The sequence below is a fragment of the Pezoporus wallicus genome, unplaced genomic scaffold (assembly GCF_028554395.1).
Source record: "Pezoporus wallicus isolate ANWC-B61680 ecotype Strahan unplaced genomic scaffold, APGP_CSIRO_Pwel_v1 contig_11133, whole genome shotgun sequence".
Taxonomy (NCBI): Eukaryota; Metazoa; Chordata; class Aves; order Psittaciformes; family Psittacidae; genus Pezoporus; species Pezoporus wallicus.
The window spans coordinates 2222001-2236049 of record NW_026636583.1 but is presented as its reverse complement, the minus strand read 5'-3'; the positions used below and the strand labels follow the sequence as shown (position 1 = coordinate 2236049).

The following is a 14049-nucleotide window of genomic DNA, read 5'->3' as shown; positions in this document are numbered from 1 at the left end:
GTCCCGGCTGGGTGCTCAATGGGTACTGCTGACCAACGGGACGCCTTTCCCTAGGGGTTCCCAGCATCCCGATGGGATCGGGGGATGCTCGGGGGTCCTTGCCCACTCCTTACCTGGGACTGGGCTGGAAGGAGGCTGGGGCAGGTAGGAAGGGGCTCACCCTGGGGTTTAGAAGGGTGCAGGCAGGGAGCAGGGTTTGATGGGGTAGGACAGGGACCCCGGTTTGGGGTGAGAGCAGGGGGTCCTGCTTTTGTGGGGTCCCTGGAGATGCTGCCTGCGTGCCATGGGGCAGGCTGGTGAAGGGGCTCACTGGGGAGCTGCAGTTCCAGTACTGGAGGCCACGCTCCCTCCTCCCCGCTCCATCCCCATCCTTTGGGAACGAGCACTGCTGCCTTTTCCTCCTGTCTTTCCTTGGCTTCCTCGGGAGCGTTTGCACTGGTTTAGATTTGGGGCTTCTTTCTTGTTCCCAGTCCTCATCCCAATCACTGCCCCCACGTATCTCACCCTACATCCCACCCGCATCCCCAGATCGCTCTATTGATGCTCGATATCCCATGGATGGGGCTGAGGGTCCCAGGGGGGTGTTGTGCTTTTCCAGGCTATGCTGCAGGACCTGGGAATAGGGGAGGTTGTGCCTGGTGTTGCTGCTTCAGAGTGCTGGGAGGAGGCATTGCCACGCTCACCATGAGCTCACCACCAGCTTGCTGCTAGCACCGGCTTTGGGGAGGGGGGAAAAGGGATCCCGGTGCATCTGCGGCAGGAATGAGTGCATGGAAAGGAAGGAAAGAGCGAAGGAAGAGGCAAGAGGGAGGGAGGGGAAAAGCGAGGTCGCGGCGCTGGTGGAATCGCGGCGAAAACAGCCGGAAAAAGGAAACGGGCCCCGAAAAGTCAAATAAAAATAGCAGCGAGCCCAAGTGAGCGCATTTCCTTCGAGGGCAGCACCGCACGCTCCCGCCTGCTCCGGGGGGGGGGCCGCTCTCATGTGGCTCCAGCAGTCGCTGATGCCATGGTGTTTGTGTTTCCCCCCCCCCAGGGCCATGCGTGCCTTGCACAAGCTGGCCCCGGCCCATGGGGATGCGATGAGCTCGGGCACGGTGTGAAGGCTGCACACGCAGACACACGTGTGTGTGTGTGTGTTAGTGCAGGGGAGGATGCGATGTGTGCGGTGGGGATGCGGCCGCTGCGCCCTCAGCCCTGTGCGGGGCCAGGTGCCGCGGTGATGGCCCGGCCCAATGCAGCCGAGTGCTGCTTGTTTTGCATCCACGGCAGGGTTGGTTGGTGGGGACTGAGGCTCCTTACCAGGACCAGTGTCCTGCATCCCAACCCAGCTCGGAGGCAGCAGCAGCTCTCAGTGCACTGGGGTGGGGGGGCCATGCTGGCGGCTGCCCTATTTCCACAGAGCCGATGCTGGAGACACATTTCCCCCCATCATTGTCCCACCAAAACACAGCTGCCCCACAGCCATCACCCGGTCAGGGTGCCAGCAGCCCCCCAGGATGGTGTCTGGGGGGGGGCGTCCTTACCCATATGAACCCCCTGCTTTGGTCCTTGGTCCCCTGGCAGCCCCGGCGCTGGGGGCACTGGCACATGCGAGGCTGTGTCTGACGAAGCAGAGCAGCGTTTTGTTCTCTCGCATCTCCCTGCAGCATCGTAAAGCTGTTGAAAGCTCAGATTTATGGTGTGATAAACGCTAGGGGCTCTGCTGAATGTTTTACTGCTCCATCCTTTGGAGAGCAGCGGGGAGAGCCGGGCGGCACACCCAGCAGCATCGCTGCCTGGCTCCAGCTGCAGGACAGCGCATCCCATGGGATGGGGATGGCTGGGAGCCGTGCTGTGTCCCAGGTGGGTCCTGCCCCGGCTATGGGATACCAGCTGCCTGAGCCTCTGTGGGCAGTGGGGAAGCGCTGACCCCGCAGCACGTCCCGGTGCTGGAGGCATCTGCAGACCAGATTGAGCAGCGCCGTGCTGGGGTGCCTGTGCCAGGATGTGCCAGCCCAGAGGAGGGATGTGCCCCGGCCCAGCTCCGGGTGCTCTCCCTCCCCGCATCCCCATCGCCTGCTCTCCCGCTGGGTGCCGCAGGCTGCTCGGCAGGAGGCTGGGAAGGGATGGGGATGCTGGATGCTGCTCCGGAGCCAGCAAGAGGGATGCAAGCCTCGGGGCTGTGCGTGCATGTGTGTATATATGTACATGGGTGCATGTGTGACTGTGTGAGAGTGTACGGGTGCATGCATGAGTATATGCATGCGTATGGGTGTATGCATGGATGTGTGTGTTCATGCGTGCACACATGGATGCTGGAGCTGGACGAGGTCCCTTCCAACCCAAGCCGTTCTATGACTACACGTGTGCACACATGTCCCTGCACACGCACGGGGGCCTGCACAAGATTCCTTTCCCCGGCTGCTTCCCGATGGGGTGGCTGCAGCCCTCAATGCCACCACCGGAGCCGGTGGAGCCGGCAGGCCTCGGCGTGGGGGGAAGCAGCGGGACGGGATGCCGGGCTCAGCGGGAGCGCCGGCTCGCTCGCAGGCTGGATGCTCCCGATCCCTGTCCCCGATGGTATCGCAGCATCCCGGGGCGGGCACTGGCTCCAATGGCTCTTGACACCCAGCAGGAGCCAGGCAGGGGCGAGGGGCCCGGCTGGACCCTGCTCCATGCTCATGATGCTTCCCAACGCGGGGATGCATCCACGCCAAGGGGCCGAGAAGCCTGGGGGCTGTATTGGAGGCCGGGGGGGGTTGGGACCACGCTGCCTCCCATCACCGTGGCCCCCGGCCCCGCTGCTCAGCCCGCGGGGCCCATTGTTGGGGCTGGGGGGCAGGAGCGCTTTGTCAGAGCTCGGCAATGTTTTATTCTAACAATCCCCCAAAGCCGCCGGGCCCCCGGGCCTGGATGTGATTATTGGGGGGGCGAATTCCCCAGCATCGCTCCCTCTCCTCGCCGCTCCGCCTGCGGCCGTGCCGGGCAGAGCGGCTCCAGCCCTGCTCCCATCGCCTTGGCTTTGGGGTACCCCCATCCATGCCGAGAGCCCCCTGCTCCTGTGGCCAGCCCTGGGAGGGGGGAGTCGGGGGGTTTGGTTGTCCCTGGCATTGTCTCTGCAGCAGCGGGATCCGTGGCAGCGCAGGGGCAGCGGTGACTCATGGAGGGGGATGTGAATCACAGCCTTGCTCTGCGGGCAGGATGCGGCCCCGCGCTCGCCGCATGCCAGCGATGGACCGCAGGCTTTGTCCTCCGCGGGGTGGAAGCGGCTCGCTGCCCGGGGAGGGATGGGATGGGATGGGATGGGGCTGCGGCTCTTCCTCGGGGCCTCGCAGCGCCCTGGGATGCTGGCACAGCTTTCCCGGCCCCAGCTTTGGGGTGGGATGAGGGTGCTGCGGGGTGTGGGTGCCTCCTGGCTCTCTCCGAGGCTCCTCGCTGTGCTGGGGCTGGATCCTCATCGCTGCTTGCTGCCGTGGTGGTGAAAAAGCTGGTGCCTCCCTTGGCAAAATACCCTGGAGAGCCGATTGCCCAGCAAAGGTTATCAAATCCATGCAAAACCCCTCTCTTGGGGCCGGTTCATCTTATTCCACCTCACCCCACTGCAGCATTTCCACCCGGCAGGCAGTGGATGCTGAGCCCCCATCCCGGAGCTGAGTTTTGGGATAGGCACCATGGGTGATGCTGCTCATGGAGAGAGAAGCAGCCGGTGCTGGTGCCCTGCAGTGGTGCCATCCAGGTTAGCGTCCATCCAACGAGGAACACCCGGAGGGTGCTGTTGCTGGGAATGGATGGATCCTGGGAGCAGCCAGGGCAGAGGAGGGGGCTCACAGCCACAGGGTGGGATGATGGAGGAGGGATTGGTGCCATGGTGCTGTCCTGGCTCTGCCAGCATCCTCAGAAGCTGGGCAGGGACTGGGAGCAGGCAGCACCTCCTGCCTGCAGCTCCTTGCCAACGATGGGGACGGAAAGGGCCAAACCCTCATCTGCAAACACACCCCAGTGCCTAAACCTGCTCCTTCATTGCCAGAGCCCCTTCCTCACTGGTGCCGCCCATCCCCGTGCTCTCAGCCTCCTCCTGGACCTTAAAATACAGCGAGTCATCGAAGCAGAGCCGCTGCGGCGGCAGGGCCAGGCAGGGCATCCGGAGCGCGGCACCGGTGAGCAGCCCGGCGAGCAGCGAGCCACCAACAGCCAGCACCAGCCCCATTGCCTGGCACAGCGCCTGCCACCCTGCCCCACGGCCCCCGAATCGTCCCATCACCACCCCCTCGGTGGCATTGCCTCCAATGGGGGAGAAGTGGTACCCGGCGGGGACATCGGGTACCACCAGGATGGCCACGGCGCTGGCTGCGGCTCCGAGGATGCCGGGCAAGCCGTGGAGGTTGTGGATGCCGCATTGGTCCTGCAGTGAGAGCTTCCTCGTCAGGAGAGGGGTGAGGAACCTGAAGCCAAGGAGGCAAATCATGGCTGAGAGGCTCCCCAAGGCAAGGGCAGCCCCTGGTGCCATGGCCATGTCAGCCACCGCGCCGATGGCCACCCCGCCGGCCAGGCTGCCGTTCTGTAGGTGGCCAGGGCTGAGCTTCCCATCCCTCTCCATCAGGCTGGAGGCCACCACGGTGGTCACGGCGCTGGCGCTCATGGCCAGCAGGGTGTTGAGGATGGCGCGGTGCTGAGCATCCCCCGGTTGGCAGAGAACAGCCACAAAGCTGGGCCAGAAAACCCAGAGGATGAGCATCCCAACCAGGGACATGAGGTCCGAGCGGGGCGTCGGGGTCTCCTTGGGGTGCACCGGCTGCTGTGCTGCCCTGAACAGAGCCTTGGCCACGCCGAGGCCGAAATAGCAGGAGAAGACGTGGATGGTGATGGTGCCCCCCACATCCAGGACACCCAGATGGGTGACGATGGCCCACTCGCTGGTGAGGTAGATGGGGACTTCACACGTGGCCATGGCGAGGAGCTGGCAGGGGCTGGTCCTCCCCAGTATGGCCCCCGTGGAGATGAGCACTGTCACAGCAGCGAACTCTGCAGTGAGGATGTTGTGGAGGCCCAAATGGACCTGGCCGTGGTGGAGGCGATGGAGCAAGCCCTGCAGCAGCAGCGCCCATTGCGTGGAGAAGTTGAGCAGGAGGAAGTTGTGGGTGAGGACACTGAGCCCATAGCGGGGCAGGAAGGTCAGTAAGAGCCCCAGCCCCACCACCAGCATCACCTGGATGTCCTGGAAGAAGGGGAAGATGCTGTAGAGACGGTTGGCCATTGAGTTGGCATCTTCTGCCTGCGTCGAGGGCTCATCATAGGTGACGAAGAGGGTGAAGAAGAGGAGCAGAGCAGCCTGGAAGAGCCCCAGGGAGAGGGGCAGGAGGCGGCGGGGGCTTGTGGATGGTGTTGGGGCCATCCTGGGGGGGACAGGAGGGGACAGTGACCGGCAGCGCTCTCAGGGTGAACTCCACTCCCTCCGGCACCAGGGGTTTTATGGCCACAGTTAATTTTTAACCAAAGATACAAGTTTATGCGCCAGAAGAGGAGATTTTCCCCTTCCCTTCTTCAAACACAACGCCCATAAATTACCCACGTGCTCTCGCTTGGCCGCCATAAAACGCGGATGATTTTGAGGAGAAACAAGGAAAACCTGCCATGGAGCAGAGAAGGACCAGGGATGCGGGTGCCATGGCATGACCCCCATGTAACCCATCCCTACCTGCCAACAGGGATGAAACACCACTGAAACCCCCAGAGCGATGCTGGAGGCTCGGGTAACCCCAGCTCCCAATCTGGCTCTGCCACATCCCACCCGGAAGGGCTCTGGTGTTGCCATCACCCCACTCTATGGATGATGCCCGTTTTCTTCACCCAGCAGCTGCCTGGATCTTAGGGAGCTCCAATCTCAGGACCCCAAAGCTCACTTTCTCACAGGTTTGCGTTGGCTTCAATGGCTGGAAATTCATTAACAATCAAGCGTAAGAGAAAAAACAAAGGGCCGAGCAGCCAAGCGGCTCCCCCCAAGTTTCTGGGTTGCTGCTTTAGTGACATTTTTGCCAGTGAAATGTCTGGAAAAAAAAAAGAAAAAAGAAAAAAAAGAAAAGAAATTAGGGGAAAAAAAAAAAAAAAAAAAAGGCAAAGAAGAAGCCATCTCTGAGAACCACAAGAACAAAAGGCAGAGGGGTTGGTAAATATTTGTTCCAGAGAGGAGATATTTTTGTGCTGTCCCTGATCTCAACACCCCTGCCGCGGGCGCTGGCTCCGCGCCGCTCTTCGTCATTGTTAGTGGAGGATGAGGCAGGCGAGGGCGCAAAATGGGAAACAATTGTTGGATAATGTGTGCGAGGCTCCCCTGCCAACCCCTCCCCGGGCCCGATTGCAACCCCAAGAGGCTGGAAATGAGGGCAATGGAGAGGAGGAGGAGGTGCTTTGTGAAGGGGGGGTGTTGAGGAAGGGTTGTGTTGCACCCGGCGGTGGTGGGAGCTGCGGGGTTTGAGGGATGGGAACTGGGATGCTTTGTAGAGGGGTTGGGGCGGGATGGTCTTCCAGGTCCCTTCCAACGCAAGCCGTTGTATGGTTCTATGGTTCTAGGTCTGCCCATTGCGTGTCCCTGCCGCACGGATGGGGATGCTCACGGCAGTGGATGCTCCCACAGCGAGCCCAAGGAAATGTGGGGCTGGGGTCCCCATGGTGCTGTATGGCTCTTTCTGTTGCCACCAGCATGGCTGGGGGTGGGATGGGATGAGTAGGCAGGATGCTCTCATTGCCACAAAGGGGTTTTCAAGGGGACAGCCTGGCACATTAAAACCTCTTTGGGTGAACGCTGGTCAGATATAACCCAATGGTGATGCTTGGAGCAGGAAGTGCTCCCAAAATGGAGGGGCCAGGCTGCTCCTAAAGGGCTGGGAGAAGTGTTTTGATCCCAGCTGAGCGAGGGAGCTGCATGCAAAGCAAGGGCAGGGCTCCCCTCGGTGTGCCAAGCACTGGGGTGCTCACTGCTGAGCACTCGGTGCTGTGTTCTCGCTCCCCTCCTGCATCCCCACGGTGGCTCAGCCCTCCCCTTCCTGCTTTGGTTTGGGGCTTTTAAAGTGAGGTTAAATAAGATGCTCAAAGAAAAAGCTTTGAACAGAGCGTTTACAAAGCAGAGCTTTGAAGATTTCAAGGCAGTGGCACAAGCGGCCTCCTGTGAGGAGAAGGAAGAGGAAGATGCTGGAGCATCCCAGGGCTACTGGAGAGGGCAAGCATTGAGCTGGGAGGTTTGGGATGTAAAAGGCCCCCTGGATGTGACTGAGACCTCTGGCAAGGGGCAGAGATGTGGGGACACAGGAGGTTGGGGTTGGCAGGCACGATGTTGCGGCACGCACAGGGAAGCAGCAGAGCAGGGTTACAGGCTCAATGCCCGGAGATGACACGACTCCTTATCTCCTTCAGCAGGAGATAGGGAATTGCAGGCTCAGCAGGATGTCCTCGGACACGTGCTCCTTTTCCACCTGGAAACCTTGCTGTGGCAGCACATGGGGATTTGGGATGCTCCCAACAGAGCCAACAGAGGGGCTCCCTCCTGACCTGCAGCCCCTCTCATCCCTCTTGCATCCCTCCTGCATCCCTTCTGCATCCATCACCTGGCTCTACTGCATCCACCACGAGGCTAAACTGTATCAGCACATGGAGACTGGGACGAACCACCACCACGCTCCTTTGCCAAGCTGTTGGGTACCACATCCCCTTCCCTTAGGGAAAAAGGCCATCCCGTTTAGCCTCCTTGCTCCCCAGTCCAGGCCAGGTGCAAAGAGCAGCGATGCACCAAACACCCCACTGCGGAGAGGGAGGGAAAACACCCCCGGGATGCAGATTAAAGAGCAACCTTTATGGCACCCATAAAAGAAGGGCGAAGTTTCAAGAGGTCGCTGGGAAGGTGAAAGTCCCCCCTGGACACAGAGCACCCCCAAGGACAGCAAATGATTAACCCCATGGTGCAGGGATGCCATGGTCCTCACAGCACGAACCCAGCGCAGGGAGGAAGGTCCGGGTCTCTCCACTAACATTATCCAGGCACAGAGAGTTCTCTTTCGGAGCCGGGATGGAGGAAGCATCTGGCTGGGGTGGTGGGGAGGGGAGCATGGAATTCCACCCCCCACATCCCCCCTTTCACTGTGTTTTATGGCAGGAGGACTCGGGGAACCATTTTAGCCTGATCCACGCTGGGGCTGCTCGAGGAGTTCCCTGCTGAGGGCTGGATACAAAGGAAAGCTGAATTAACCGAGGGTCATATAAGGCAACAGGATCCGACAGATCCGAGCCAATGTATGCTGGCAACAGCCAGTCCATGGCACTGTGAGAAAACACTCCTGCAAGCTTAACAAATCCCTATGGTCTAGAAAGTCATGTACAAGAAATTACTGATGAAGGGATCTAGTCATATCTGGATTTCCAGACGTTGGTCATGCTCCCGCCGCGTTTTGCAGGCCATATAAGTACATGGATCTGAATCCCGGGTGCTGGAGACCGGCAGGATTGTTCCGATCGTCTTGTCTGACCTCCTGCGTCAGACCAGGGCTCCCGGCGAGGAGGAGGAGGAGGATGCTCAGCACAGCCGGCTGGTGGCGGTGGCCGGATCCTGCTGCCGGCATGGGATGGGGTTGGATGGAGAAGTCCGAAGGGGTGTGAGGGTTGGGAATGGCGGGGCGGCAGCGGCGCGGATGGGTGCCTTCCATCCTATGGCAACGTGCTGGTACCCCAGCAGGAGAGAGCAGGAGCTCCGGCTGCATCCCAGCAGCGCGATGGAGAGGGATTGGCATCGCTCTTCTCCCCATCGCCCCGCTCCAGCTGCTTTCCTGAGCCCGGAGCACCACAGATCTCCCCATTCCCTACAGATCCTGCTGGAAAACCAGGCTCCACATGGAGCTACGCCTGGCTCCGGCTCCATCCCCTCTGTAGATCCCATATAAACCCTTCCTGGCGTCTAAGCGATCACCACGAGCGCTTTAAAAGCTCCCGTCCAGCTCCGACCCTGTCAGGAGGTGGGCAGGGGGCCAGACCCCCCCTTTCCCAGCCGGGTCCTACCGAGGATGATTGGGGTGTGTGGGGGGGGAGGATGGGGACACACACATGCACACGACAAAGGGGAACAGACGTCACCCTGGCATCACGCGGTCCGAGTGGCCTTCTCCATCTTGTTAGCACATTGTGTAACACAACATGTGGAGGCGCTGGGACCGCACACGCATGAACTCCCTGACAGCCCAAACCGGGGGGGGGGAGGAAAAAGGGGGAGAAAAAATCAAAAACCCCCAAGAAAAAGAAAAAAAAAAAAAAAGAAAAATTTAGAAAAAAAAAGGAAGCAATTTAAGCTTTGAATCTTTCGCTCTAAAATGTTCTCATGGCTCCGCTCGAATCTGCAGCCACAGAGGCTTTGAAGAGCGTGGTATAAGGAGTGAAACATCTGGAAAAATTAGGATTAATGAAAACATAATTCCCAAGACTAAAGGGAAGATTAATCCTGCGTTGCCACTTGTGTGTTCCACAGCTTTTCCCCAGCTCGTAACGCTGAACTTATTAAATCGCCCTGAGCTGAGTTTTCCTTTTTCTCTCTTCCCTCCCCTATTGAGCCCAATGGAAGCGAGTGATGCCAAACGTAACGATAACCAACTGTGCTGAGCAGCGTGTGCCCCCCCTTCCCACTGCACCCAGCAGCACCCACAGCCCATGGAGCCCACTAATGGGGGTCGTGGGGTGGGGGGGGTGTCTCTGCACTGGGGTGATGGGTGCTGTGCCCCCCAATGGGGCTGCACCTGCTTTCATGCGTGCTCATGGGCAGGATGAGGTCCCATTGGCTCCTGAGATGGGGGTGATGGTGAGTTAAAGAATAGGTTAATAAATGTCCCTGCTCTGCTTTCAAATGCTTGAGACCGAATGGTACCGAGGTGGTGGCATCTCTGGGTGGCATCTGTGTCAGTGTAAGGCTAACCCTGGTGCTGTGCCGTGCCCGTGCTGGCCCAACCCTCTGCTCCACAAGGACCGTGTCTCATCGCCACGGGGCCAGGCTTAGAGCAGGACCCTGGGACACACCAGCCCTGTGCCCTCTCATTGCGCTGTGCTCTGGGACTGCACCGTGGTGATGGGGGCTCACACTGGCTGAGCCCACCCCTGCTCTGCAGCGCAGCGGAGGGACCAGCCAGGGAAGATGCTCTTGGGTGATAGACTCCTCGTCCCTGTGTAATACTGCACCAAACCCCTCTTCCTTCAGGGCAGTGATGCCACCAGCGCACAGCACACGAGTGGTCTTGGGGGGGGGGGGTCACATCCTGTTTGTCCCTGCAGCTTTATCTCCACGGATGCTCGTTTGCAATAAGGGATGGAGCCGGGGTCGGAGCGCGCCTGTCCCCGCTCTCTGCAGCAGCGCCGTGCTTCTGGAGGAGAGTGAAAGAAAGCAGATCTTTCACTTCATTGCGTCTTCATCCGCCCCACGCTGGGCGCGGGGAGGCCGGGCAGTGCCAGCTCTGCCGAGCAGCCCACCGCAGCTCCGCCGGCAGCCGGAGCCGGCAAACGGCTGCCCCAGCCGGCTGCTGCAGCCCTGCGGGGACCGGGATGCTCCGGAGGAGCCGTACGGGATGGGGATGGGGATGGGGAGGGGATGGGGATGCAGATGCAGAGGTTATGGGGATGGGGAGCAGCACTCACTCTGTGAGTCCCTATTGGTGTTTGGGTGGGCTTCCCAAAACCTCAAGGGGAGCCAGCTGTGGTTTGCATCCCCTCCTCATCCAGGCTGCAGCCAGCTGGGGCCAAAGGCATATTTGCCCTATGTACAGGGTGAAAAGGGTTCGTTTGCCCCATGCACAGGGTGAAGGAGGGCAGCAGCATGCCCTGATCAGCCCCTAAAGACGGGAAGGCTCCCATGGGACGCACCAGGACCCTGCTGCCTCCTTCCCATGCTGCTCCCAGTGCTGCCACTTGTTTTCCAGAGAGGAAACTGGGATCCCTGCTATTATTATGTTTCATGTGTATATATATATATATGTATTGCCTTTATTCCCCCCAGTGCATGTGGGGCCCAGCTGGGGGTCAGCGGTGCCGGGTGCCGGCAGGACGGCGCGGGAGGTGCCCGTTGGCTGCAGTGGGGACAATGCCGGCAGCGCTCGCGGCTGCATTGTGTGTAGGAGGAGGAGATGGATGAAGGTCACATCCTGCCCCTCTTCCGATGCCCGGCACCAGGAAAAAGCTGCGCTTTGTAAATAGCAAAACAAACAACAAACTCTTCCCCCCATTTACCACCTTTCCCCCTGCCCCGAGGACAGCAACAACAGCCCCCGCGGCACTGCAGCCACCTGCTTGGGGAAGTGATTTCTCATATAGGCAGGAAAAGGGGGTCTAATTAAACCTGAGGTCAAGAGCATAAAGGGAGAATGGAGGTTATTTAGGAGTCCTTGAGTGGGGATGGATGGGTGGAAGAAGGATGCTCCATGAGGTGTGGATGCCTCCACTGGTTGGTGTTTTGGTGGGCAGCCAGGGGTATTTTGGCCCTGGGGTGGGTTGCAGAGCATTATCTTCCTCCTGCCAGTGTGTCCGCTGTGCCATGGGCTTCACACTGGACCCATGGTCATGGACATGGGTGTTCTCGATGTCAGGGATGCGCTGGGGGTGTCCCCAAGGGTGGAGGAATGAGCGCAGGGAGCGTCACACTCAGACCTACAAGAGCGTCCCCAGCCTTCAGCGAGATCATATGAGGTTCCTGTTTCACAAGACGGAGGATGGCATTTCCATTGTGCTCGCCGGGGATGTGTTGCAACGGGGCAGCCGCTTCCATCCTTTGTCCTCCTCCCCGCAGAGGAGGAGTCTCAGCCTCTGCCAGGGTGACCCATCACACCCTGGGCCCCCCCCCCTCCCCTCAGCCACCAAGTTCAGCTCTGTTGGCTGCAGCAGCCCTCCTGGTGGGTCCTGGCTATAGGCATCACCCCTATCACCAGCGCTATCCGGCTCCAAAGGTGCCTCCTTGTTGGGTGCCCTCGGCCATGGGGTCCCTGCCATGTGTGGGGACGTTCCATGAAGGCAATGCCCATCTCAAGCCACTCCTAGCGCTGACCCCAGGGTGTTCTGGCTGCCTTTGCTGCAGGACTCCTGCCTCATTATCACAACCAGTCAACAAACGAAGGGCTGACCCCACCAAAGCCCTGGGTGCTGGCGGCAGCCCCAACTCCCTTGGGACGATGCCACTGTCCCTGCTCCGCTCCCCTGCCTGCAGCAGGCAGCTGCCTGCTGTTAGGAAGCGCTGCAGGAACCTTCGCCCTTGGGTCGGGTGCTCCCAGCACAGACCCGCTTTCTATTCCCCAGCCAAGGCCCAATGCTCTGAATATAAAATAACACGGCATTGTTAGGAAAAATAATTAAACCCAACAAGAAGTTGAGCAGCAGCTGTAAGGGTGAATTCGGAACACGCTGGGCTGCCCGTAACCCTTCGTGGGCAGGCGTGGAAGGCAGGGCAGGCAGGGGAGCAGCATCCTGCATCCCAGCTCTGTTCCCGGTACCTGCAGGAGACGGAGGGGAGGTGATGGGCTCAAAGCATCCCAATACAGACCATGGGCAGGATGGACAATGATTCCCCATGGGCAATGGAACCAACCTATGGAACAACAGGATTTAGGGCTGCTGGAGGGTGTCCCAATTCCCAAATCCCCACTGAACATGCAACATGGGGACCGCTCAGCCCGAGTGCTGCCCACCCCCATCGCCAAAGCGTCAGGTCCTTTCCCCGACCACCAAAGGGGACACCAAGTGCCACCCATCACTCCGGGCACATGTCCCCTCCCTGCCACCAGCATCCCACCGCTGAGCAGGGTACCAGTGGTGCGGGGCAGGGATGGGGCCGCGTCCCCCCGGCCGCGGGCCTCGCTCCAGCTGGGCGCTGTTTTGTAAGGACTCCTGGGTCTCTGCGGCGCAGAGATAAGCCCAAGAATTCGCCGTCGGTTCCAAATATCCCGTCCGCTTCCTCCCGCCGTCCCCGCCGCCCCTCCAGCCCGCTTGTCTCATTTCCTCACCAGCGCGCTGGGGACAGCTTCCTGTTCCCCCCCTCCCCGGCTCCCTGGGCGGCGGCAGGGGGCTGCGGGGAGGAAGGGCAGGACAATGGGTGCAGGCAGGGACGGGCAGCTGCCCACCTCCCAGCCTGGGGGGGGGGGGGGGGCTGTACTGGGGCAGTGGGGGGTCCTCAATGGTCTGCAATGGGGCTGGGAGGAAGGGGATGGGGCAGCGGGGCTGGCAGGTGGCAGCGGTGGGGATGTGGGTATGGCTGAGCTGAGATTGCGGATGGGGTTTCTTTCATTTCCTTTTGTTGTTGCTTTCTTTTTCCTGAAGGGTTTTGCTGTAAATCAACACAAGCTCCCCCCCCCCCCGCCCCAGAGCATCCTCCCTGTGCTGCCGTGGGTGATACCAGCTGGAGGAGCCCCCCCAACTTCCCCTTTGCTATCGCCCTGCCATGAGAATGGGAATGAAACCGGGTACCACTGCTCAGCAAAGCCCTGTGTGGTGGGGACCCTGCTCTCATGGGGAGCTGAACCTCCCCACAGAGCCACTTCTTAGGGTCCCTCCGTAAAACCACCCACCACAACCTCCCCCCGAGGCGCAGCGTGGGAGAGCAGCATCCCCAAGGGCCTGTCACCTCCCAGGATCAGGGAGCTGGGATGCTGCTCCCCCATCCCAAACCACAGCCGCGGGAAAAGAGGGGTTTGCTCTGGGTCTTTGCTCGCTCTGAGCCCAGCATCCTCCGGGCTCAGGTGGGATGGACCAGTGGGCATCCCTGCATCCCCCCCTGGTTATGGGGAGGGGAGAAGGCTGTTGCCCCCCAGCTCCTGGGCTGAGTGTGAGTGTTTACTCTCTGCCTTTCTCACCGCTCGCAGCGTGGCAGGAGTTATTCAAAGGCGGGCGGAAGCGAGCGCAGCAACTGAAACAACAATGAAAAGGAAACGGAGCTCGGAAAATTCTCCGTTCATAAATCAAGTGAACTGCAGGTGATCCCTGGGCAGCAGAGAGCCAGGGAAAAGGCATGGATCAGCACGGCTGGTGGCCTGGAAGCAGGGACGGGGGTGGCTCTGGGTGATGCTGGGG

General features: G+C 60.3%; 2 protein-coding genes across 2 annotated transcripts in view; one reads left to right on the top strand and one right to left on the bottom strand.

Moving 5' to 3' along the window:
* TCEA2 (transcription elongation factor A2) overlaps positions 1-14049 on the top strand; it is a 64274-nt gene that overhangs the window by 9191 nt on the left and 41034 nt on the right. The gene's annotated exons all lie outside the window — the stretch shown is intronic.
* On the bottom strand, positions 3924-5371 carry LOC130594726 (ammonium transporter Rh type B-like). The gene is made up of 2 exons (XM_057400813.1): positions 4297-5371; positions 3924-4230 (listed from the first exon to the last, which is right to left on the bottom strand). The coding sequence occupies exons 1-2, from the start codon at positions 5369-5371 to the stop codon at positions 3983-3985; spliced, it is 1323 nt and encodes a 440-aa protein (XP_057256796.1). The 3' UTR covers positions 3924-3982.

Bases quoted from the DNA above. Each gene is read 5' to 3' on its own strand.
- LOC130594726 (XM_057400813.1), bottom strand. From the start codon at position 5,371: ATGGCCCCAACACCATCCACAAGCCCCCGCCGCCTCCTGCCCCTCTCC. The intron at 4,231-4,296 runs ATGTCCCCGCCG...TGGTGATGGGAC, and splicing joins GGCCATCCTGGTGGTACCCG to GATTCGGGGGCCGTGGGGCA.